Source organism: Gobius niger, assembly GCF_951799975.1.
Source record: "Gobius niger genome assembly, chromosome: 15".
In the NCBI taxonomy this organism is placed as follows: domain Eukaryota; kingdom Metazoa; phylum Chordata; class Actinopteri; order Gobiiformes; family Gobiidae; genus Gobius; species Gobius niger.
The window spans coordinates 27,521,119-27,546,840 of NC_136866.1; the positions used below are offsets into that span (position 1 = coordinate 27,521,119).

At 38.6% G+C, this 25,722-nt stretch overlaps 2 protein-coding genes across 7 annotated transcripts in view; both read left to right on the forward strand.

The window, feature by feature from the left end:
- Positions 1 to 24,175, forward strand: part of LOC306975311 (uncharacterized protein) — a 29,285-nt gene extending 5,110 nt beyond the window's left edge. For 2 of the 6 annotated variants that reach the window (XM_079572823.1, XM_079572824.1), the window contains exons 5-8: positions 23,715 to 23,804; positions 23,891 to 23,919; positions 23,983 to 24,033; positions 24,093 to 24,175. In XM_079572823.1, the coding sequence (XP_079428949.1) occupies positions 23,715 to 23,804; positions 23,891 to 23,919; positions 23,983 to 24,033; positions 24,093 to 24,116 (194 nt within the window). In that variant the 3' untranslated portion in view covers positions 24,117 to 24,175. Of the gene's footprint in view, positions 1 to 20,904; positions 21,028 to 21,441; positions 21,751 to 22,052; positions 22,335 to 23,714; positions 23,805 to 23,890; positions 23,920 to 23,982; positions 24,034 to 24,092 lie in introns of those variants that run through there. The other 4 variants (XM_079572825.1, XM_079572828.1, XM_079572827.1 and 1 more) reach the window with 4 other exon arrangements.
- On the forward strand, positions 565 to 20,672 carry LOC306975081 (adhesion G protein-coupled receptor F5-like; the record flags this gene model as incomplete). Its single annotated transcript, XM_079572501.1, has 9 exons — positions 565 to 601; positions 1,618 to 1,707; positions 8,886 to 8,990; positions 9,965 to 10,279; positions 11,643 to 11,891; positions 16,172 to 16,483; positions 17,622 to 17,903; positions 18,956 to 19,196; positions 20,666 to 20,672. 9 exons carry the CDS (start codon positions 565 to 567, stop codon positions 20,670 to 20,672), a joined length of 1,638 nt encoding a protein of 545 aa, XP_079428627.1.
- Positions 24,176 to 25,722: the final 1,547 nt, after the last annotated feature.

Below are 25,722 nucleotides of genomic sequence, written 5' to 3' on the forward strand. Positions count from 1 at the left end.
TCAGAACTAAACCAGGATTAAACCAGGGCAAAACATGATCTATCAGGGCTAAGGCAGGACTAAATCCCATAAACCAGACCAAAGGCCTGATTCAGAGTAAGAGAGTTACATGTGAGACCAGCTCATCTCAAACAACATGACTAACTCCTGCTCAGCCACTGCTCCTCAGCTGAGGGACATACGCTGACCAAACCCTGAGCCGCTGTTCTGTCCAGACCTCACGCTTTATGATAAAAGTGAAAGAAGCTCATCCACAAATTCAGCCTCTCTTTTGCCTGTTAACTTCACAAAGAGCATCTCTGCGCTTGTACATTTCCCACAAAGACGTATCGAATGAAGTCTGGGGAGAAAGGAAGAAAATGCACCAGATTCATGATTCAGATGTTATTTAGTTAAGTTAGAGCCCAGAGAGCAGCTTTAGCGCTGACCGGTTAAACACGCGCTGCAGGTGCAGGAGACTTATCCAAAACTCACGCACCATCAGCTTCATCGTCCACTTTACAAACATCCACAACTGAACTGGTGCTTCTGACCTGACAGTCGCTGGTCAAGCCCTTTGTAACGATGAAGACGACAGGGAAACATGTGGTCATCTGCCGCGGTGTGTGAAGAGAGCTGCTTCTGTGTGGGATAATCCAAACAAAAGTCCAAAAACACGCTGCACACTGTCCTTGTGCTTCGGTTTAGAAAACCTGTCAGTCCGTCCAACGATCAGCTCCTGTTCACTCCGTTTACACCATTTTAAAGAGCCATGTTTTCATTTGAGCCGCGCTGTAGGAGAGACGCTAGCTAGGCTGCAGGCACTGCTACGCAAAGCAGCGCGACTCCGGCGTGAACGCGCCATGGAGCGACGCGATCAAAAAATACATATACTTATGGAAAATGAGGCGCGGGCCGGATTTAATTGGTTGGCGGGCCGGAGCTGGCCCGCAGGCCGCCTATTGAGCAGGCCTGCTATGGGGCAAAGTAACACCTCATCAGAAAGCTATACATTTGATTCCAATGACATCACACACAGTTCCAGCTGCCATTTTGAATACCAAGTAGAAGTATGCAGTACTACAACATGTAACAATATCTCTACTCAAGATGAAAAATGAAAGACAACTGTAATCGTTATCATTGCTCATGAAGGTAACAGTAAAAACACAGCCCCAGAGACGCACGTTTGTGTGAAGAAACCAGGGAGTCAGTGTTTAAGACGCTAGCATGCTACCGGTTAGCATTTAGCTTCAACGCGATAAACACATGTGGCTCACATCTATGAACACTGAGGAAATACTACAGTAACAGCTCTGACCTCTGTCACATGTTGTGTCCAAGGCCAGATGTTTGTGGTTCAGGGTCAGGGCTGAGCTGTTGAAGCTAAATGCTAACCGGTAGCATGCTAGCGTCTTAAACACTGACTCACTGTTTTCTTCACATAAACATGCGTGTTTCATTTGAGTAGAGATATTCTTACATGTCGTAGTCTGCATAATTGTACTTCGGTATTCAAAATGGCCGCCATAACAACAAAGTCACGTGATTGAAAGGCCTGTATAAGATTTGTCCTTGCATTGTTGCCACATTCTCGTCACTGTAAGAGTAGTGGTAGTAAATGTGCTGTGTTTTCAGGCTGGAGCTGGTTCCTGGTGCTGAAGACTGTGGGTTGGAGCGCTCTCATCATCGTCACTGTGGTCGTCTCCATCTACGCCAGAGTGAAAGGTAACATACTACTATCACTACTTCTGTCTCTGCTACTACTGCAGTTTATTACCACTGCTACATCCACGGCTTCTTCTCTTTTACAGGAAAACCCAAGAGATCCAGCGGAGACTTTGTGAGTTTGCACATCTGTCATATAGTTTATGCTTTTTACAGGTGTTGATATCATCTCAAACACCTGGAAAATGTTGTTTTATCACAGGCTCGTGGTAAAATGGAGGAGAATTGTGTTAGCAGGTGTTGCAGCACTAGCATTAGCCGCGTCACTGCCGCCATGTAAAAGGATGCTGTTTTCACCGCTACACTGTGCGATAGTTATACTTAACTCTTACCACCCGCCTGAACCAAACGCATTCTGTCCTCTTTGGCCATTATATAGGTCTGTGTAACACCTCATTTGTTGCTGTGTTGTGTCACCTTTTTTATGTTTTATTTTTTTTATTTTGGTCACATTTTTGTTGAGTTTTTGTCACATTTTTTGTTGAATTTTTGTCACTTTTTGGTTGAGTTTTTGTCACATTTTTGCTGAGTTTACATCCTTGTTTTCTTCTCATTTTTGTGGCTGTTTGAATCCGTTCAGGTGGGAGTTAAGAGGTTAAAGGCCCTATACCTATTTTTTTCATTTGAAACAATGAAAGAGGAAACCAATAAATTATAATCTTGCTTGTGGTACAAACTCATTCCTTACTTTCCATAAAATGTGACAAAAAAAGAAAAAATAAATGACAAAAAATTGATTTAAAAAAATGACAAAAAAGTTAAAAAATGAGTTGAATACCCCCCACAAAAAAAAGATGGGAAAAAATGTGATGACGTGAGGAAAAAGATCCATTTAGATGAGTTTTGTAGATCTTAACTTTCAAATGAGGCGTTACACTGGCCTACAGGATTTGGGCAAAGCTGAACTGGAGAAAATGCTCTCGGTTCAGACGGGAGTTAAGAGGTTAAAGCAGCTGAAGCCATTAAAGAAGCCAGTTAGAAGATACATCCATGAAAGCTAACAGCTAACAGCTAACACTAGCCATAGCGATAGCAATGGCGATGAAAATTGGCAAAGGAAGTTCCCATTTAACACTCAAAAATACCGCCGTACTTATAAACGTCATTTTCTTTGTTTAGGAGACGGCTTCTTCCTTTTATGTCAGTCCTGGAGACACGGTGAGATCTGTTCACACTTTGTTTGTTTTTTTCGATTACAGTGATGAATGTGTCAGTGTAAACTAATAATATCTTCTCTCTCAGGCTCCACCGACTGATCAACACTCCTGTCGTTAATAACCACACCCAGGACCCAGGACCCGGGACCCGGTCAGGCCAACAGCACCGTCAGGTCATGCCCAGGACACGGCTCAAAACCATGGGCGACAGGGCCTTTGAAGCTGCTGCTCCCTGCCTGTGGAACGCTCCCAGACCACCTCAGGGCCCCACAGACGCTGGACACATTTAAAAAAGGACTTAAAACCCACCTTTTTACAAAAGCTTATTTTAACAGCTTTGGTTTTTTAGTCCTGTCTTTTAATATATGTTGTGTTGTATTTTATAATGTTTTGTTTTTAACTATGCTGTCCACTGTAGCACTTTGAGATTTGGTGTCAATTGTAAAGTGCATTATAAATAAAATGTATTATTATTATTATTCTGAAAAGGACAGTTAAAACCACATCTGGGATTATTGGATCTTCTTTGCCTCAGATAAAGGACTTGTAGGATAAGCGCTGTGAGAAAAAGGCTCTCAGTATAATGGGGGACCCCGAGCCACCCTGCACATTCCCTCTTCTCCTCCCTACCTTCGGGGAGGCGTCTGCGGAGCCTCAAAACTCAGAAATCTCGTTTCACAGATAGTTTTTATCCTCAGGCGGTGAGGCTCATGAACATCAGCCTTAAGGAGAGCTGAGGTTTCTGTGCTTTTCATTGCTCGATGTTGTGTTGTATTGATGTTTTTATATGGAGATTAGTTTCTTGTTCAGCAGAGAGAGCGCCAGGGCAAAACTCTTTTCATTGCTCTTGGTACCCTGCACTTCAGAGTCGGCAAGTTTGCATCATGGAGGCCGATTTTCATCATTGCCAAAACACCCACACCTCAACATTGTAGCCAAAAGTAAAGAACTATTTTCTGCGAATGCCAATGTTTTACATCAGTGTCAGGGCTTTGGGACCCACCATTACCCATGGATGGCAAGCCGAGGACCCAAATAAAACTGTAATTTGTCCTATATCGTATAAAATATTGTATTTTTCACGCAAGCTTTTGTTGAACAAGCAGTAGATTTCACTTTAAAGGGGGGGTATTATGCAAAATCGACTTTTTCAAGCCTTACATCATGTTATTATGTCATTCCCTCATTAAAAACATGCCTGAAGTGTTGCCTTGGCACATTCACGTATTTTTGAGTAATCTGTAAAAACTCTGATGGCGGCCATTTTAGGGATAGCTTTGCCTGAGTCCTCCTAGGAACGCCCCCACCTCCTGGAGACGCCTCCGAGCTTTCGTCACCAGCCGAGTAACCAACCACTGCTCCTCAGCAGAACCCCCTCCCCACTGATGCCACAGACAGCGTGTGGAGGGGGCGTGTCTAAAGGCTCAGAGGTTCTTAAAGAGACAGAGGCCTATTTCAAGACATTCACTACAGCCATTTTGAGAGAGACATTTTATACAAGGCAGTTATTCTAATTTACTGCATTTACAGACCAACAGAAGGTTTGGTCATCATTGTAGTGAGATATAGACTGGTGCTCTGTGATTGAAAAAAGCCTAATACCCCCTCTTTAAGACTGAAATTATGATCAAAACAACCCAATAACATTCATTTTGACAGACACAGTTAGTGTTTCCGTGCAGTTTCAGATGGAAAATACTGAAAACAATTTCCCTATAGACTCGCGACCAACTAAAAATGGTTCCATGACCCACTTTTAGGTCCCGACCCACCAGTAGAGAATCACTGTTTAACATTATATATGACCAAGCAGGATGTTCTGACAGGACATTTTTTAAATACTCACACTATTTCTTGCATTTCAAGGTATTTGAGCTCTTATTTGCACAATAATATTTCTCAAAATCAGAGATTCTGTGCTTGAGGGCAGGATTTGGCCCCCGGGCCTGACGTTGCCTACCCCTGCTGTACTTGATGCATATTACAAATAAACTTGAACTTGAACTTGATTATGAAAACCAACCAGTAAAGTCTGAAACACTTTGACAGTGTTCACATCCAGGCTACATATGACTCAGAATGTACTTCACCTGCACTCATTTTTTATCATACATCTATCCAAGTTATCAAGTTACATTGTTGTGTTTGTTTTGGGGCGGCACATACATTTTTTTTTTATGGTTTTCTCTTTCTCTTGTGTCGAAGTTGACACAAAGGATATGCGTTTTTAACCCCTTAACTCCCACCTGAACCGAGCACATTTTCTCCAGTTTGGCTTCACCCCAGTCCAAAAGCTTCTGGAAAAAAGCTGTGAAAATAGCAACAAAACTGAGACAAAAACAATGATGGAAATGTGACAAAAAAGTGCGAAAACATTGGCAAAAAAGTGACGAAAAATTTATGGGAAAAGTGGCAAAAATGTCACAAAAATTGACAAAAAAATGACAAAAATGTGACAAAAATTTGATGAAAAATGACCAAAAAAATGATTTAAAAAAATGGACAAAAAATGACCAATAATGACAAAAATGTGATAAAAAATGTACGAAAAAATTACAAAAATGTGACAAAATGTTACAAAAAAATGACAAAAATGTGATAAAAAATCAGACAAAAAATGAGCAAAAAAAAAGACCAAAATTTGATAAAATATTGACGAAAAATGACCAAAATGTGACAAAAAAAATGACAAAAATTGTGATAAAAAATTGACGAAAAAAATACAAAAATGTGACAAAAAGTGACACAAAAAATGACAAAAATGTAATAAAAATTTGACAAAAAATGACCAAAAAATTGACAAAAATGTGACAAAAATGTGACAGAAATTAGTTGTCACATAAGTACCCCCCCAAAAAAATGATGAAAAAGAAATCTGATGACGTGAGGAAAAAGATCCTCTCGGTTCAGGCGGGAGTTAAGAGGTTAATGATGGAACGAGGTCAAAGCTCACGACAAACCTCAAAATGTGGGTTTGGCAGGAAAATGTGTGACTGACCGCAACAAAAAGAGAATGTTTTTACCCACTTCTCTAAAGTGTGAAACCAAGAGTTATAAGACAGAAAAGGCGGAAGAGAAAACATCAGACTTTGAGCAGCCGCTGGTGAATCACTAAACTAAACATGAATCTCATTCATTTATATTTCTTCATTTTGATCCTTCAGTGTCAGTGTCACGGTAAGACCTTGTTACGCTCATGTAATGGATATTTATATGTTTTGTTGGTTTATTAGCAGGGGCGCACTGGCCATATGTCCATTCTGGAAGAGCACAGAAGGGCCACTGGCTCTCGGGCCACCAGCCTGACCGCTCAATTTTCTCCTTAACTTCTTACCCTCTGCCTTAACCTCTTACCACCCGCCTAAACCGAACGCCTTCTGTCCTCTTTGGCTATAAGCCTGTGTAACACCTCATTTGAAAGCTAAGATCCACAAAACTGAGTTTTTGTCACATTTTGGTTAATTTTTTGCCACATTTTTGTCACATGTTTGTTGAATTTTTGTCACATTTTTGTTGAATTTTTGTCACATTTTTGTTGAATTTTTGTCACATTTTTGTTGAATTTTTATCACATTTTTGTTGAATTTGTGTCACATTTTTGTTGAATTTTTGTCACATTTTTGTTGAATTTTTGTCACATTTTTGTTGAATTTCTGTCACTTTTTTGTTGAATTTTTGTCACATTTTTTTGAATTTCTGTCACTTTTTGGCTGAGCTTTTGTCACATTTATGTTCATTTTTTGTCACTTTTTGTTGAATTTTTGTCACATTTTTGTTGCGTTTACATACTTAATCAAAAAGCATGAAAATAGTGACGAAAACGAGGATGAAAACAGAACAAAAATGTGCTGGAAAAGCAGCAAAAAAGAGGCCAAAAAAGTGTCGAAATGTCAAAGCAACAAAAAAGCCACAAAAAGTGATTAAAAAACGTGATAAAAACACGGCAAAAAGCCTACAAAAATAATGAAAAAGCAACAAAAAAATAGGCCTTAGCTTTCAAATGAGGCGTTACACTGTTACACTTTTAGATGTGGGTAAAGCCGAACTGAAGAAATTATAAGTTTATAAAAGTGAGATAAAGCTGCAGAGCAAACCACAAATACTGTATGTTTGGTATAATAAGTGAAAATCTTAAGACCGGGGCTATTTTTCACACTTTTGTTTCTAGAATTCACTGCTCGTCAACAGAAAGAGACTCAGACCTGCATTAAATGAAAGCTTGAACCGTTGGCTTGAACTAGACCTCGCTTCCTTTTTTTGTTCATATTGCGAAAGATAGTTATTTACCGTCTAACGCAACAAGACCGACTGTGCCAACGTGCCCCAGGTTGTCATAGTGCCATTGTTTTTAATGTTTAACCTCTTAACTCCCGCCTGAAACGAGACGATCTTTTTCCTCACGTCATCAGATTTTTTTTCCATCATTTTTTTGTTGGGTATTCAACTCATTTTTGTAGGGTTTTTTTTTGTCATTTTTTCGTCCATTTTTTATCACATTTTAGTTAAAAAAATGACTTTTTTTGTCATTTTTTGTAAATTTTTAGTCTTTTTTTTGTCAATTTTTTCATCACATTTTTGTCACATTTTTTGTCATTTATTTTTGTCATTTTTTGTCACATTTTTTCATTTTTTTGTCAAATTTTTATCCATTTTTTGTCATTTTTTAATCAAATTTTTGTCATTTTTTTGTCACATTTTTGTCATTTTTTTGTCACATTTTTGTGACATTTTTGTCATTTTTTCATCCATTTTTCGTCACTTTTTTGTCAATGTTTTCTCACTTTTTTGTCACATTTCCATCATTGTTTTTGTCTCAGTTTTGTTGCTATTTTCACAGCTTTTTTCCACAAGCTTTTGGACTGGGGTAAAGCCAAACTGGAGAAAATGTGCTCGGTTCAGGTGGCAGTGAAGGGGTTTATGAGGTTTTTTTAATGAAATTTTAAAAACCTTTGTAACTTTTTTGCTTTTTGAGATAAAAGGACGAAACATACGGAAGCTCACGTTCAAATAAAGTGACCATAAAAATAAATCACATTTTCTAAATTGTCAACTGAAATGACAGTCAGCATCATTTTATAGGATAATTTGACTGCAACCTTTTTCAGGGCAATCTGGACTTTCATAATAAACGGAGGGATAAAAGACAACTTAAAATCTACTGTTCCAAATGATTATGCACAACAGCGTTTCAATACATTTAAAGCAGGGGTGCCCAAAGTGGGGCCCCCTGAGAGTGACCTACTTGGTCAATACTAACTCTCAATGGTAAATATTGATGCAGTACACTTTTTGACCACCAGCGTCAAATTGGGGACGCTGTTTCACCCCTTTCACAAAGTTAAAGGAACACTGTTGTGGTGTCTTGGTATTTATCAATTACAGAGTGTTGCAGCATCAACTTTCACAGTTTTTCAATTTTTTATTGCAAAGGTTGCTACGTCAACAACAGTATATGTTAAAAATTGATTTAAAAAAGAATTGATGCTGAACTGACACTTTCAAAATGATCTAATGTGCCATTTTCTTCTAGTTAACGAATGAGGTAAAGTCACTGTAGGTGCTGCAGATACAGGTGTGGTTTTTTTTTTGGCACTAAATTGTTACAATTGTTGATTTTTTTCTACTAAAACTAGGCTTTTGCCATAGTTACCATTGGTTTTAATATAACATGTTATTTGCATAGATAGAATCAAATGCAAATTGCTATAGAAAAAATAAAAAGTAAATAAAGTAACTTTATAATTTGCAGTTATATGTGTTTTTCATGCTTGACATTGCCGTGTTTGGCCCGCGACTCACAGGCACTTTTTCATTTTGGCCCTCGGAGAGAAAATGTTTGGGCACCCCTGATTTAAAGGGACTATAGGGAGTTTAAAAATGTTCAAATTAAGTATTTTCCTCCCCCTACATGTTCCAGCCATGTCCTAATGTGTAGAATGAGGACTACGGTCTGGCCGGCTTGTGTGGTCTCCCTCCTTCTCCTTGGGAGTGCGTGCGTTTGGCACGCGTCGTGGGCTCCAGGCTCTTCTCGGGGTCCGGGGCTGTTGCGGGACGCTGCCGCGAATTCTCCGCGTCTCACCCCCTCCTCCCGCTGCCTGCGGGTGCACTTTGACCGGCAGGCACGAGGTGCACAGTGTGCGCGGCCCACGTTGGAGCTGCCACCTCCTGTTTAAGGAGGCCGTTGTCTTGTCCCTCTGGTTTTGTCCACCTGCTCACCGTGTGTAAAACAAGCGCTCAGTGTGCGCCTTTGTTTGATTAATTTTTGCTTGGTTTGGTTTGTTATTGCATGGTTTGATATGTTGTATTGCCTTTTGTTTCTGCTGTAACCATTGCCTTCTTTTCCCAATTGATTTAATTGCTGATTATTTAAAGGTGCCGCCTTCGACTGTATAAACCTGCACTGTATACATTGAAACTGTTTAAAGCTGCACTGTGTAAGTTGAACCTATTATTTTAGCAAAATAACACTAGGCCTATTTTAATTTTTGTATTCACTAAATAAATATTCTTTGTAATAAATCCACCCCTTTATTTTCCTGACCTAGCGCGGCCTTCCAGAGATACTATAAGTAAAACTGAACCAGTCTGGTCCCAGGGCCATCACCCTGGGTGGCGTTGTTGGAATTGTTCAGTGGTCTACCACCGCTCACGCCACACTAATATTGTCCTCAGAGGAGTGGTTGAGGTTGACACTTTGAGGTGGAGGTGAACATCAGACTGAGGGCCGCTTGTGCTTTCCCTGCAGTGTTGATAAAGCCTCTTCTGTAGCAGTTGTTTGGTTTCTCCTATGTAATGATCTCTGCTTTACTTTTCTTTCATCAAATACAATAAACCACATTGCTTAATTATTAATAATAGTTTTATTGATATACTAAGTGATGGGCAAACGGGGAAATTGTACAAGGGGGGCCACCTGACCCCCGCTAAGGGTCACACTGGTGTGGCCACAGGTGGTCAAAGACACTGCTTAGGGAGTTTGTGTGTTTGCTCAGACACATGTAAATTAGAGGGAACGAGGGTGACGGCCCTAGAGAGGAGTCCTTTATGCAGGTCTGGATCCAAACACTCACTCTGGTCTTTGCTCGTGTTTTTCTCTGCAGGAATCCGAGGAGAATCCCACATGTTTGTCAGAGCTGGACTCAAGGCCACACTGAGCTGTGAGAAAACATCCAAGTATCCTGACATCACCTGCTCCGATGTCAGCTGGCTTTTTAACAACGACTCTCTCAGTTCTGTGTTCAAAGTGAGAAACGGGCAGGTTTCAGAGGAACATCCAGGTTCCTCCAGACTCAGTGTGAACTCTGACTGTTCTCTGAACATTCACAACGTTTCTGCAGAAGACGCAGGACAATACACCTGTCGCCTGCTGGACAGGACTGACCTGGACTCCAGAGTGGATTTGGGAGTCGTCACCAGTGAGTCTTGCCAAATGTGTCAGACTTTTATATTTCAAGTATTAACCCCTTAACTCCCACCTGAACCGAGCACATTTTCTCCAGTTTGGCTTTACCCCAGTCCAAAAGCTTCTGGAAGAAAGCTGTGAAAATAGCAACAAAACTGAAACGAAAACAATGATGTGACAAAAAAGTGAGAAAACAAAAAAGTGATGAAAAATTGATGAAAAAGTGGCAAAAATGTCACAAAAATGTCACAAGAAATTGACAAAAAATGGAAGAAAAAATGACAAAAATTTGATTAAAAATTTACGAAAAAATGACAGAAATGTGACAAAAAAATAACAAAAATGTGACAAAAAAATTACAAAAAATTGATAAAAAATGGACAAAAAAATGGACAAAAAAATGACAAAAATTGATAGAAAAAAATGACAAAAAAATGACAAAAAAATTACAAAAAAGTTACAAAAATGAGTTGAATACCCAACAAAAAAATGCTGGGAAAAAAATCTGATGACGTGAGGAAAAAGATCCTCTCGGTTCAGGCGGGAGTTAAGAGGTTAAACTTACCACGTACAGGCAGCAGCAGAATTTAAGCACCATGGTCTTACCCCACCTCAAAATTAAAGAATGCAAATAAATAAATAAATAATAATAATAATAATAATAATACTAAAAAGAAAATTAACGACAAATGTAGAGGTGGATATTAGCCAGGTAAAAACACTGCTTGATCAAGTGAGCAGACCCTCTCCTCATCTGGTCAGTGGGTTGCTCTGAGGTGATGGAGCAGTCCTTGCTCTGCGAGTTGCCTCCCCAGGGTCGGGCAGCAGCAGAGTTTAAGCCCCTGGTTTTACATCCACTTCAAAAGGGTATTGAACTTATAAGTAAAAATGATTAATAAATAAATAAAATAAAATTATAAGCATTGTATAATTGGAAAGAAATGTCTTCTATTTGATTGATTTTACTATTCTATATTTTAGTTGTATGACTATTACTATTATTATTATTATTAGTATCTTTTTGTTTTTCTTTTGTTTTTTGCTCCTTTCTATGTTGCCAAACTCTCCTTCTCTTGTGTTTCCCCTATAAACATATCCAAGTCGCACTTAGCATTTCATACAGGCACGCACACACATGCACACATGCGCACACACACACACACACACGCACACACATGTAAATGTTTAAGGTAGCACTTCTAACTTGTGCCCTTTTTTTGTTGTTGTTGTATAGAATTTGTTTTATGATTATTATTATTACACGTCAGTGGACTTGTCTACTGTTTTTGTATTGTTCGTCTGCACTACCTTAAATAAAAAATAAAAATAAAAAATAAAAAAAAGAGGTTAAACTTATCTTTCTTTTCTGTCTCAAGTCTCTGCAGCTCCCCCTGGTGGCAGCTCAAACCCAGACGTCACAGTTCAATGCTCCGTGTCCAGATATGGAATGAGCTGTAGTCAGGGCAGAATCCTCTGGTTGGACCAAAAAAAGAAGATCGTTTCCCAGAATCCCCCAAACAACTGTGTGTCCACTCTCACCCTGAAGCACCAAGACAACAGAAGATTCACCTGCCAGTATCTCAATGCAAAAGGAACAGAGTATATTTCAGCAGACTACACACCAGGTAAGATCCCAAAACTAAATCCAAACAGGACTGCAGCGTCAGGATCAAGGCGGTGACACAGATTTGGGATTATTTCAAGCTGTAAGCCAAAATTCAGCAAAATGAGATATATCAAGCCTTTATTTGTTATAATTTTGATTATTATGGCTCAGCTTGTTAAAAAAAAACATCTCAGAAAATGTGAATATTTTGAAAATGGACATAATGTCACTTTTTACACATTTTAAGTTGAAAAACAGAAGTAAATGCACTTTTTTTCACCTGTAATTGTGGACTTTTAGCGATGGCATAACTTCCCTTCTCAGCAGCACCAGCCTCACCTCACATTTACAACATCCTGTTACGTTCATGCGAGGACAGAGACGCCTTTATTATCATCACCCAAAGCCACAAAGAGGAACAGATTTAAGTTGAGTTTAGTCCAAAAGACAAACTGGACGAACAGGGGAATCTGAAATGTCTCTGATCAAAGTGCTGGGTTTGGTTTGTGTCTCTCTGCTGCAGCTCGGAGGTAAGACTTTATATCATGAAGCTGGATTAGAGGGTTAGGGGTCGATTTCTCACTTTCTCTCTCCTCATTTGGCAATCTTGACACGGTGGCTCAGCGGTTAGTGCTCGTGCTTCACACACTGTCTCATCAAAATGTGAATTTTTAAATGTCTGAGAAATGTTTGCTTTGAATCTGTTTAACCTCTTACCACCCGCCTAAACCAAATGCATTCTGTCCTCTTTGGCTATTATATAGGCCTGTGTAACGCCTCATTTGAAAGCTGAGACCCACAAAACTGATCTTTTTCCTCCCTTGTTTTGTCTCACCTTTTTTTTTTTTTGGTCACATTTTTGTTGAATTTTTGTCATTTTTTTGTTGCGTTTTTGTCTCATTTTTGTTGAATTTTTTGTTGATTTTTGTCACATTTTTGTTGAATTTTTGTCACATTTTTGTTGCGTTTACATCCTTGTTTTCTTCTCATTTTTTGTAGCTGTTTTTGTGCTTTTTTTTTCCCCAAGAAGCTTTTTGATTAGGGTAAAGCCAAACTGGCTTTTTGTCACATTTTTGTTGAATTTTTGTCACATTTTTGTTGAATTTTTGTCACATTTTTTGTTGCATTTTTGTTGAAATTTTGTTGAATTTTTTCACTTTTTGTTGAATTTTTGTCATTTTTTTGTTGAGTTTTTGTCACATTTTTGTTGAAATTTTTTCACATTTTTGTTGAATTTTTGTCACATTTTTGTTGAATTTTTGTCACATTTTTGTTGAATTTTTTTCACATTTTTGTTGAATTTTTGTCACATTTTTTGTTGAAATTTTGTTGAATTTTTGTGACTTTTTGTTGAATTTTTGTCACATTTTTTGTTGCGTTTTTGTTGAAATTTTGTTGAATTTTTTCACTTTTTGTTGAATTTTTGTCATTTTTTTGTTGAGTTTTTGTCACATTTTTGTTGAAATTTTTTCACATTTTTGTTGAATTTTTGTCACATTTTTGTTGAATTTTTGTCACATTTTTGTTGAATTTTTTTCACATTTTTGTTGAATTTTTGTCACATTTTTTGTTGCGTTTTTGTTGAAATTTTGTTGAATTTTTGTCACTTTTTGTAGAATTTTTGTCACATTTTTTGTTGCGTTTTTGTTGAATTTTTGTTGAATTTTTGTCACATTTTTGTTGAATTTTTGTCACATTTTTGTTGCGTTTACATCCTTGTTTTCTTCTCATTTTTTGTAGCTGTTTTTGTGCTTTTTTTTCCCCAAGAAGCTTTTTGATTAGGGTAAAGCCAAACTGGCTTTTTGTCACATTTTTGTTGAATTTTTGTCACATTTTTGTTGAATTTTTGTCACATTTTGTCACAGAGTGTCAGATTTGCAATAAAAAAATCAAATACATGAATTCACCAATAGAATATTCAATTTTAAAAAAAAAAATGAAAATTCAACAGTTGAAATGTGCAGTGTGAAATTTGCAGTAGAAAAAATTCAAATGGAAAAATTCACCCTTAAAATATTCAATATTTAAATAATTCAAGCCCTTTAATTCAACTGTAGAAATGGATAATGTGAAATCCGCAGTGAAAACATTCGCACAGAAGGCCTGAGCAATCGATCCTGGATGACTGAGAGCTGAGACGCAGGATGTTTCCTATTGGTTTGTGTCTTTAGTGGGCGGGACTTACAGATGAGGAAACAGGAGTTGACGAGTGAAATCTAAGAATTTTGATTGGTCCCTCTCACCTCGACTCTGGATCGACCGCTCAGGCCTCGGTGTCCAGGATGTTCTGGGTGATTTTTTTACTGAGAATTTCACACTCAGAATGTCTATTGTTGAATTTAAGGACTTGATTTTTTTTAAAACATTTAATATTTTTTCCATTTGATTTTTTTTCCTACAGCAAATTTTTCATCCTGAATTTAGACTGTTGAATTTGAAACATTTAAAAACATTACAGTGTATATTATCAATGCAAATTTTTCATTTTGAATTTGAAACGGTTTGAATTATACGTTGAATATTCAGTGTCTGAAATTCTGGGACAAAAAAATATTCAAACATGTTATTTCAGTGCAAAAAAAAAAAAATCACTGCAGAAAATTCACAGACATTTAAAATTCACATTCTGATGACACAATCTTCCATACCAGGTCCATACCAGACAGTTGTCACTGCTTTTGTCTCAGAGCTCTAGTTTCTTATTCAGTCCTGGTTTAGTCCTGGTTTAGTCCTGGCACTAAAGTGTTAGTCAGTTATGTAGTTTTGCTTCACTTTAACCCCTTAACTCCCACTTGAACCAAGCACATTTTCTCCAGTTTGGCTTTACCCCAATCCAAAAGCTTCTGGGGAAAAAGGTGTGAAAATAGTAACAGAACTGAGATGAAAACAATGATGATGTGACAAAAAAGTAAGAAAACTTTGACAAAAAAGTGACGAAAAAATGACAAAAATGTGACAAAAAAAGACAAAAAAATGGAGAAAAAAATGGCAAAAAATATTACAAAAAAAGAAAAAAAAAATATTAAAAAAGACTAAAAATGTGACAAAAAATGTGACGAAAAAATGACAAGAAATGATTAAAAATTGACAAAAAAATGGACAAAAAAATGCCAATAATGACTAAAAATGTATTTAAAAAAAAAATGACTAAAAAGTTACAAAATGAGTTGAATACCCCCCCCCAAAAAAAAAAAAAGATGGAAAAAAATCTGATGACGTGAGGAAAAAGATCCATTTAGATGAGTTTTGTAGATCTTAGCTTTCAAATGAGGTGTTACACTGGCCTACAGGATTTGGGTAAAGCTGAACTGGAGAAAATGCTCTCGGTTCAGGCGGGAGTTAAGAGGTTAAGAAAACATCTGCATTTGCGCTGAAGCTGCTCATGAGTTCAGGCTTTTTTAGACTCACTGTGGATCATATGGTGGTATCCAATACCGCCCCCTACTGGAGCTTTTCGGTCGGTCCCAAGTAGCCCAGCTCTAATCCTTACATAGAAAAGTGATAGGCATTTCGTAAAAGATTTAGGGCAGGGGTTGGCAGGTTTTCTTGGCAGAGGCTGATTTTCTTTATTGTATACAGACCGAGGGCCGAAGCCGCTGATTATTAGCCCAAAGTAAAGATAAATGACTTAAAATTGCTTACAGTTCTTAGATGTTGAATTTCAGTCGGTTTGAACTAATCCAAGACACAAACGCTGGCGCCAATGGAACACAAATTAAACCCACGTAAAATCAGACAAAAAATAATTGTTTTTCACGTGAAATGACACAAAATGTAAGACCAGACCAAATCTACTCAAACCTTAGATTTAATCTCTTAATTCAAGTAGCTTTATGTCATTTCTTCCATAAAACTATTTTTCTTTTTCCAGTGCACTTCTTTCAAATGCCAGTGTTGTACATATTATATGACCTAATCGGGTGTATTGACAGTATTTATACATTGTTTTCCTCCCATTTAACTCTAATAATGTTAAAAGTACTCTCTGATTTGAGTAATAGCATTTGTCCAAATCATCTTGAGGGCCAAAACTGTAATACAGGCAATATCAAATGGTAAATTCAGTGCAACATGCCAATAAAACAGCATCATTTACTATTCAGAAGCTGCCTGGATAAATGACCCCCTTACTGTGGCAAAAATGTTAGTTCTGCTTTAACACATGGAACACAATCTCTACACATGTGGATATATATACATATATATTTGTAAAAGCAGATTACAACAGAAAAGATTTGGAGAACTGTGATTAGAAAAAGGAGCAGATACTGAAAGATGTTGTTAATGTTTTATTTACAGGAGTCAGTCCAGACACTGTCCATCTTTACACCAGAGCTGGAGACGACGTCACTCTGCCCTGTGACGGACGACGAGATCAAGGTCCGACCTGCTCAGATGTGAACTGGCATTTCTATGAAGGCCCAAGTTTAGCTCCCATTTATAAAGTGGCTAAAGGAGTCGTTCAGGACGGTGGATCCTCCAGACTGACTCTGAACTCAGACTGTTCTCTCAGTCTGTACGACGTCACTGAGGACGACTCTGGGGTGTTTCACTGTCAACTTCAAAAGGAGATACGTATATCCACATCTGCGTTTCTGAACGTCCTCAATGGTGAGTTACACTGAGACTATTGAACACCAGCTGTCATTAACCTTTAAAGAGGGGGTATTATGCTTTTTTCAATCACACAGCACCAGTCTATATCACACTACAATGATGAGCAAACCTTCTGTTGGTCTGTAAATGCAGTAAATTAGAATAACTGCCTTGTATAAAATTGCTCTCTCAAAATGGCTGTAGTGAATGTCTTGAAATAGGCCTCTGTCTCTTTAAGAACCTCTGAGCCTTTCCGACACGCCCCCTCCACACGCTGTCTGTGGCATCAGTGGGGAGGGGGTTCTGCTGAGGAGCAGTGGTCGGTTACTCGGCTGGTGACGAAAGCTCGGAGGCGTCTCCAGGAGGTGGGGGCGTTCCTAGGAGGACTCAGGCAAACCTATCCCTAAAATGGCCGCCATCAGAGTTTTTACAGATTACTCAAAAATACGTGAATGTGCCAAGGCAACACTTCAGGCATGTTTTTAATGAGGGAATGACATAATAACATGATGTAAAGCTTGAAAAAGTTGATTTTGCATAATACCCCCTTTAACTCATTGACTGCCAGCCATTTTCAAATCAAAGAGCTCCCCACTGCCAGAGGTTTTTCAGGATTTTGACGCACAGAAAATGTAGGTCTAGGTTTATGTCAACATGAAACCCACTAACAGAAAGATTTGACTCCCTTCTTTCATCTAAAAGAAAAAGTTTGTTTGTACCTCTTTCCATTCTTTAGTAGTAGTAGAAAATAGGTGAAATCACCCAAAATGCTGTTTTCTGACCAAAAAGCTGAGAACGAAAGAGCAATGCTGCCACCTAGTGACTCAATGAAATAACTTGTAGTTCTTTTATTGAGTCACTGGGTGGCAGCATTAGGCAGCACAGCTAAGATTTTAACACCAGGCATGCTCAAGGCTTTGCTGCAGCTGTTCCCAATGAAAAACCTAATTGACATCTATAGACGTCATTGGCAGTCAATGAGTTAATCAAGCTCTTTTGAAACAATATTAGAAAAAAACTCTTATAGCAGATAAACCTCATTATAAGAAAACACGCAAATGTTACAAAAGTGTTTATCATTTGCATTTATGAGCTCTGGGCCTGATGATGGTGAGGCAGATTCTAACATCTTTGAAATGTTTTTCTGTCTCAGTCTCAGTCGACCCCAAGGAAACCCCAGATGGAAACATCGCCTTCCAGTGCAGCCTGGGGTCCTACGATCCACGCTGTGAAAAAGGGAACTTCCGTTGGTTTGAACAGAGTCAGATGGTCCGCCCTGTATTTAGAACAAACTGTGTGTCTTATCTGACTGTGGAGCGAGAGAGTCGACACGACAGAACATTCACCTGTCAGTATGTGGAGAGCGATGAAGTAAAGATCTCTGCAGAGGTCAGGCTCAAGGGCAACAAACAGACTGTCCAACCCACAACTCCAGGTACAGAAACACATGAGACAAATCAAAACATACATAACAGCAGAGTCTATTTTCTGTTACTTGACCTTTATTTTACAAGAAAAAGAAATAAAACACTGTGACACTGTTTAAAACATATAGAGGAGAATTCAAACTGTACAAGTGTTGAGTTGTGGCAAAGGTCCAGCGTCACCTTATTGCTTTTAAAAAGTCACATCAAACCTTTATCTTAAATTAGGAGCTGCGTTAATGTCACTGCACAAACTCCTTCAGTCTCTCGTGAACTCAGACATGAAAACACATATATAGTGAAAAAGGTGACAGTTCACGGGGGCCTTTTTTTAACAGAACACGTAGATTCTATGATTAATTAACTCAAACAATCCACTTTTTTGTAGTGCATATGACTATATTGATTCAACTATATTGATTCAACTATATGGATTACAGCAGAAGATACTGTCTTTTTGAACTATATTGCAAAAGGATCAAATATTGTTACATTTTCGATTTTTAAATAAAGATTTTAAACTTGTATTGACTATTTATAGAAATATAACATACACTGCAGAATATGGCAGCCTATACCAGACAAACTCAAGTGGTATCAGCTTTTTCTGGCTACAGTAGCGACTAAAAGCTACAAATGGTTTTACAAATGGCACAGAACCACGGGCACCTGCCAGGTGAATTTAGCCTCACAGTAAATGTAGCTATCCGTTAGCTTTGTAGGTTAGCTTATAGATTCTCTCATGTTTCACGCGGCTGTTGTCAAATATAAAGCTACAGGCATCACAAAACTTAGATCAGTTTGGTGCTCAGTCTCGTGCACAGTTGCGCGCTGTGTCGGCGTAACTCTGTTGTGCAAATGCATTAGCCGCTGCCGTTAGCTACGAAGTAAAAGCAGTAAAAGTTCACTTGTCGTAATATAAAGCGGTATAACTTTCACCTCAGCGTCAGCGCGATGTCTCATGCGGTTCATCGACCTCAGGGGTGCGTCTGTTGGAGCGGGGTTAGCGAGCAGACAAGCCTACAGTCAGCCGGCGGATGCGGGCGGCTGTAGCGCTGCCCAGGTGAAGTGGGCGAGCGAGAGGGCGGGCGAGAGGGCGAGCGAGAGGGCGGGCGAGAGGGCGAGCGAGAGGGCGAGCGAGAGGGCGAGCGAGAGGACGGGCGAGAGGGCGAGCGAGAGGGCGAGCGAGAGGGCGGGCGAGAGGGCGGGCGAGAGGGCGGGCGAGAGGACGAGCGAGAGGGCGAGCGAGAGGGCGAGCGAGAGGGCGAGCGAGAGGGCGGGCGAGAGGACGAGCGAGAGGGCGGGCGAGAGGACTTTTTTTTTTTAACCCCTTAACTCCCACCTGAACCGAGCACATTTTCTCCAGTTTGGCTTTACCCCAATCCAAAAGCTTCTAGAAAAAAGCTGTGAAAATAGCAACAAAACTGAAACGAAAACAATGATGGAAATGGGACAAAAAAGTGATGAAAAAGTGGCAAAAATGTCACGAAAAAATTGACAAAAATATGACAAAATGTGACAAAAAATGACAAAAATTTGATAACAATTTGACAAAAAAAATGACCAAAAAAAGGACAAAAAATTGACAAAAAATCACAAAAAATGTGATGAAAATTTTATGAAAAAATGACAAAAAATGACAAAAAATTGATAAAAATTTGACAAAATAGTCACAAAAATTTGACAAAAAATGGCACAAAAAAAAAGACAAAACCTGAACCGAGTACATTTTCTCCAGTTTGGCTTTACCCCAATCCAAAAAGCTTCTAGAGCAAAGCTAAAAATAGCAACAAAACTGAAACGAAAACAATGATGGAAATGTGACAAAAAAGTGATGCGGGAGGTGTTGTTTCAATTTCTTTCAATTTGCCACTTTTTTTTCAATTTTTTGTCACTTTTTTGTCACATTTCCATCATTGTGTTCGTCTCAGTTTTGTTTCTATTTTCACACCTTTTTTATAGAAGCTTTTGGACTGGGGTAAAGCCAAACTGGATAAAATGTGCTCGGTTCAGGTGGGAGTTAAGGGGTTAAATCATTCGTTTATCAACAAAGAAAATGTGATATTAAATCATTTTGAAAATATCAGTTCAGCATAAATTATTTTAAAAGTACATTTTTAACATGTACATGTCAACAACCTTTGCAATAAAGGTCGGAAAACTGGTAACTGGTAAACTTGACGCTACAACACTCTGTGATAAACAACAAGACACCACAAGTGTTTCCTTAACTTTGCAAAAGGAGTAAAACAGCGCCCCCAAGTTGACTCTAGTGGCCAAAGGGTGTACTGCATCCATATTTACCATTGAGAATGAATGGGAAGAGAGTTCGTAATAGCCATACACGGAGCAAAAGAGAGTATGTTTCAGCAAACTACACACCAGGTGAGATCCCAAAACTAAATCCTTTCAAACAAAGTCTAAACAGGACTGCAGCGTCAGGATCGAGGCGTGACACTTTTACACATCCAGGTAATGTTAGATTCAGGTTCATTCAAAGCTTTTCTTCATAATAACATCCAGTTGATTTCAAACGAACATTATAAAGAAAACTTCTCACAGTCACATTTATTTTTGGACCTTTAGCGTTGGCGTAACTTCTCTTAACGGCAACACAAACCTCATCTTACATTTACATCTCACAAGTCACTTTCAAGAATCACACTTCAGTCATTTTGCTTCGTTTAAACATTTCTAATTTGGAAGAGGAAGTACGAAAGAGTCCATTTACGGTTATCTGGCAACCCTGAGTCTGGCTCTGACATTGTTACAGTTTCTGAAAACAACACTGGATTTGAACATTTCTACTTCAGATCAAGGGACGAAGTGATGTGGAATTAATTTGGAAATAGTTGTGATATTTTTTGTACTTGTACAAAGTTGAACCAATAAACCACTTTTAGACTTAACTTCTCTTCTCTGAATTGTGACGTGTGGTTGTTCCTGGTTCAAATTAGTTATTTTGAAACAAGTGGGAGGAGAGAGACGCCTTTATTTTCACCCACACAAAGAGGAACAGACTTAAGTTGAGTTTAGTCCAAAAGACAAACTGGCCTAAAGGACGAACAGGGGAATCTGAAATGTCTCTGATCAAAGTGCTGGGTTTGGTTTGTGTCTCTCTGCTGCTGCTCGGAGGTAAGACTTCATATCATGAAGCTGGATTAGAGGGTTCGCGGGGTCGATTTCTCACTTCTGTCTTTCTCTCTCCTCATTTTCCTCACACTTTGTGTCACTGAAAGGTTCTGTACTACAGATAAACTGTATTAGATTGTTATAAAGTACCATGTTATACACACTTTGGCTCCACGTCGTTCATTAAAAGTGTATCAGGCTCCTCCTGGTTTATCTTTAGCTACATATAGAACTGACAGGGATTTTGAAAAAGATTTACTGCAGTAAAAATGTTCATTCTGCTTCAACACATGAACACAATCTCTACACATGTGGGTTTATACAGCAGCACAGAAGCAGATTACAACAGAAAAGATTTGGAGAACTGTGATTAGAAAAAGCAGCAGATACTGAAACATGTTAATGTTTTATTTACAGGAGTCAGTCCAGTTAAGATCGTCCATCTTTACACCAGAGCTGGAGACGAGGTCACTCTGCCCTGTGACGGACGACGAGATCAAGGTTCAACCTGCTCAGATGTGAACTGGCAGCTCTATAAAGGCCCTTCATCAGATCCTATTCGAAAAGTAACTAGAGGAGTCGTTCAGGACAGTGGATCCTCCAGACTGAGTCTGAACTCAGACTGTTCTCTCAGTCTGTACGACGTCACTGAGGACGACTCGGGGGTGTTTCACTGTGAACATCAAACGACTTTATACGAAAGAGTGTTTCTGAACGTCCTCACAGGTGAGTTACACTGAGACTATTGTATACCGGCTGTCATAAACAACCTTTAATTGATGATGATGACAGTAGTTAAAGTTCACCTTTCTGCATGTATAACGTGTTTGTATCATTAAAGTGACCTTATTGATCAGAAAACAGTTCATTGTGACTCAGTGTTCATTTTAACTCTGTACTTTTTACTTCAGTTTAGTTTGTTTGGGAGATATATATGCTGTATATTTAAGTATATATTGTAAGTTTGGACGTTCTGTCTGTTGTTTGGCAGATTCTAACACAGTCTCTGAAATGTTTTTCTGTCTCAGTCTCAGTCGACCCCAATCAACCCCCAGATGGAATCATCACATTACAGTGCAGCCTGGGGTCCTACGATCCACGCTGTGAAAGCAGGAACTTCCGTTGGTTTGACCAGAGTCAGATGGTCGACCATGTACGTAGAACAAACTGTGTGTCTTATCTGACTGTGGAGCGAGAGAGTCGACACGACAGAACATTCACCTGTCAGTATGTGGCGAGCGATGAAGTAAAGATCTCTGCAGAGGTCAGGCTCAAGGGCAACAAACAGACTGTCCAACCCTCAACTCCAGGTAAAGAAACACATGAGACAAATCAAAACATACATAAAAAAGACATAAACAACTGTGACACTGTTTAAAACATATAGAGGAGAATTCAAACTGTACAAGTGTCGAGTTGTGGCAAAGGTCCAGCGTCACGTCATTTCTTTTAAAAAGTCACATCAAACCTTTATCTTTAATTAGGAGCTGCGTTAATGTCACTGCACAAACTCCTTCAGTCTCTCGTGAACTCTAAAGAGGGAGAGACTTTCAGCAAACTGTCAGAGCTGGGGTGCGATCCAAAGGGTGGGATAGTCTTGTATGTCTAGTATGCGCAGCAGCCACAAGACTATCGACTGCACGACCGCAAACCAAAACCTTGTTTGAAGCCAGACAGGATTTGTAAATTGTGAATGAGCTGTGAGATGTCCTAAAACCTACGGGCCAAGAAATCCTCATTTTCTGACCCAACGTGTTTCACAAGGGTCAGACTTTCATTCACTCTCCGAAGGTAAACTATGTAAAAGTCATCACAGCTTCTTAACCCCTTAACTCCCACCTGAACCGAGTACTTTTTCTCCAGTTTGGCTTTACCCCAGTCCAAAAGCTTCTGGAAAAGAGCTGTGAAAATAGTAACAAAACTGAGACGAAAACAATGATGGAAATGTGACAAAAAAGTGATGAAAAATGGATGAAAAAGTGGCAAAAATGTCACAAGAAATTGACAAAAAATGGACGAAAAAATGACAAAAAATTTACACAAAACAATGACAAAAATGTGACAAAAAAATGACAAAAATGTGACAAAAAAATGACAAAAAATTGATAAAAAATGTACGAAAAAATTACAAAAATTTGACAAAATTTGACAAACAAATCACAAAAATGTGACAAAAAATGACAAAAAAAAATGACAAATGTGATAAAAAATTTATGAAAAAATGACATAAATGTGACAAAAAAATGACAAAAATTTGATAAAAAATGTACGAAAAAATGACAAATATGTGACAAAAAAGGACCAAAAAAAATGACAACAATTTGACAAAATTTGACAAAAAAATCACACAAAAAATGACAAATGTGATTCAAAAAAATGACAAAAAAGTGACAAAAATGAGTTGAATAGCCAACAAAAAAATGATGGAAAAAAATCTGATCCTCTCAATCCTCTAGGTTAAACTGTGCGGCTCAGAGGCAACATTAAAGGGGAAGTTTCACAAAGAAAATTATGGCTCCATGAAGTGTTGCTTTAATCGCTCACGTTAAGAGGAAGGACATGTTCCACTTTAATGGAAATGACTCATTCTGACAGAGAGATTCATTTGAACCTTTTAAATGAGCGTCATGTAACTAAGAGTGAATGAAAAGAGGCTGGACCCGCCTAATCCATCCCTGCTGTGTTTTCAGGCTGGAGCTGGTTCCTGGTGCTGAAGACTGTGGGTTGGAGCGCTCTCATCAGCGCCACTGTGGTCGTCTCCATCTACGCCAGAGTGAAAGGTAACATACTACTATCACTACTTCTGTCTCTGCTACTACTGCAGTTTATTACCACTGCCACATCCACGGCTTCTTCTCTTTTACAGGAAAACCCAAGAGATCCAGCGGAGACTTTGTGAGTTTGCACATCTGTCACAGACTTAAAGGTTTGATGATAAACTTCCTGTTCTTTGTTTAGGAGATGATTGTTTGTTCTCCTGATGTCAATCCTGGAAACATGGTGAGATCTGTTCACACTTTGGTCTGTTTCCATTACAGTCATTAATATAATAATACTTTCTCTCTCAGGCGGATTATGAAAACCAACAGTGAATTAAACTCTGGAACAGCCTCAGCTTTGACAATGTTCGAATCCAGGATGAAAACTGTTCACAGGAAGTATTTTATCTGCACTTTTTGCTTTTAATTGACTTTAATAATGAGCATGTTTTGATTATTTCATGTGTACTTTTGCTGCATTCCAGTTGTCCTCGGAAGTCTTATTTTCCAAGCTCTGACTTGTACATTTTAAATAGAAACCTTTTTGGATCTTTCATGTTCGAGTTTGAGAAAACATGGCAGCTCCTTATGTCAGATGTAAATAAAAGCAGAGCTAATGCTTTACACTTTGTTTTTGGTGTTTATTATTTAATGATAAAATGTGTGTAACATCACGTTAAAGCTGATAAGTGTTGAATACGTATATAAATGTCTGTGTCGATAGAGTAATTTTAACCATTTTGCATTTGAAATACTCAGGGGAGGACTGGGACTGAAAGACAGCCCTGGACTCTGACCAGCCTGGCCCAAATTAGCATAATTGTGCACTTCCACAAATACATATTTTAACCTCTAACCACCCGCCTTAACATTAACGAGTGCATTTTCCCCAGTTCGGCTTTTTATTTTTTTTATTTTTGATCGGTATCATCAGCAAAAAGAACGGGAAAGGTGTCGTAGAAACAGAAGCAAAATCATTAATATAAATGATAAATAATAATGGTCCCAAAATTGAACCTTGTGGCACACCATACTTCCTTTTAGATTTATGTTTTTTTTATACTGGGCTTTACCCAAATCTAAAAGCTTCTCGACTGGAGATCGACAATGTAGCGCCTCATTTGAAAGCTAAGACCTACAAAAGTGATGGAAACTTTTCGTCACGTCGCCACATTTTTGAACTATTTTTTCTATCATTTTTTGTCCGTGTTTTTCTCATGTTTTTGTTGACTTTTCATCCTCTTTTTTCTCGCTGTTTTGATGCTTTTCTTTTTTAGATTTGGGTAAAGCTCGGTTGAGGCGGGACTGGTGGCCCTAGAGCCAGTGGCCCTTCTGTGCTCTTCCAGAATGGACATATGGCCAGTCCGCCCCTGGAATACCTTATATTTGAGCAGCAGCAGTGTCGTGGTTGTATAAGCTACGCGGCGGCGGAGTGATCTGCTAGAAAATAGTCCCTCAAAATGCGATCATTCATGTGATGCAAGGTCAGTTATATTCTGATAATGATTCTATGGACACAGACATTTATATGGTTAGTCTGGTGTTATAAGTGATTTGCCTCAGGTGCTCTGTGGAGCGGGTCACACTGTTTTTAATGCAGGCTAGCTGATACCATAGACATGCACTAGCCTAGCGCCACAAATCTCTTCAAACACAAGAACTGCATGAATTACAAAAAAAATATCTCCATAAATCAGCAACACTCTGGATAACTAGGAAATGAGGCCCTTCGTCAAAAATCCTGAAATATCCCTTTAAGTTATTGAAGTTGGATTTCTTCATACAGGAAACAAATGAAAAAAGGATCAGGAAACAGCAAAAGAAAAGGTGAAATGAGTTACTGCAGGTTTGTTTTCACCAGTTAAAACATCTGTAATGAAATGAAATGTAGTTCACAAACATTATGTATTTTTAATGTTGGAACAAGGTCAAAGCTCAA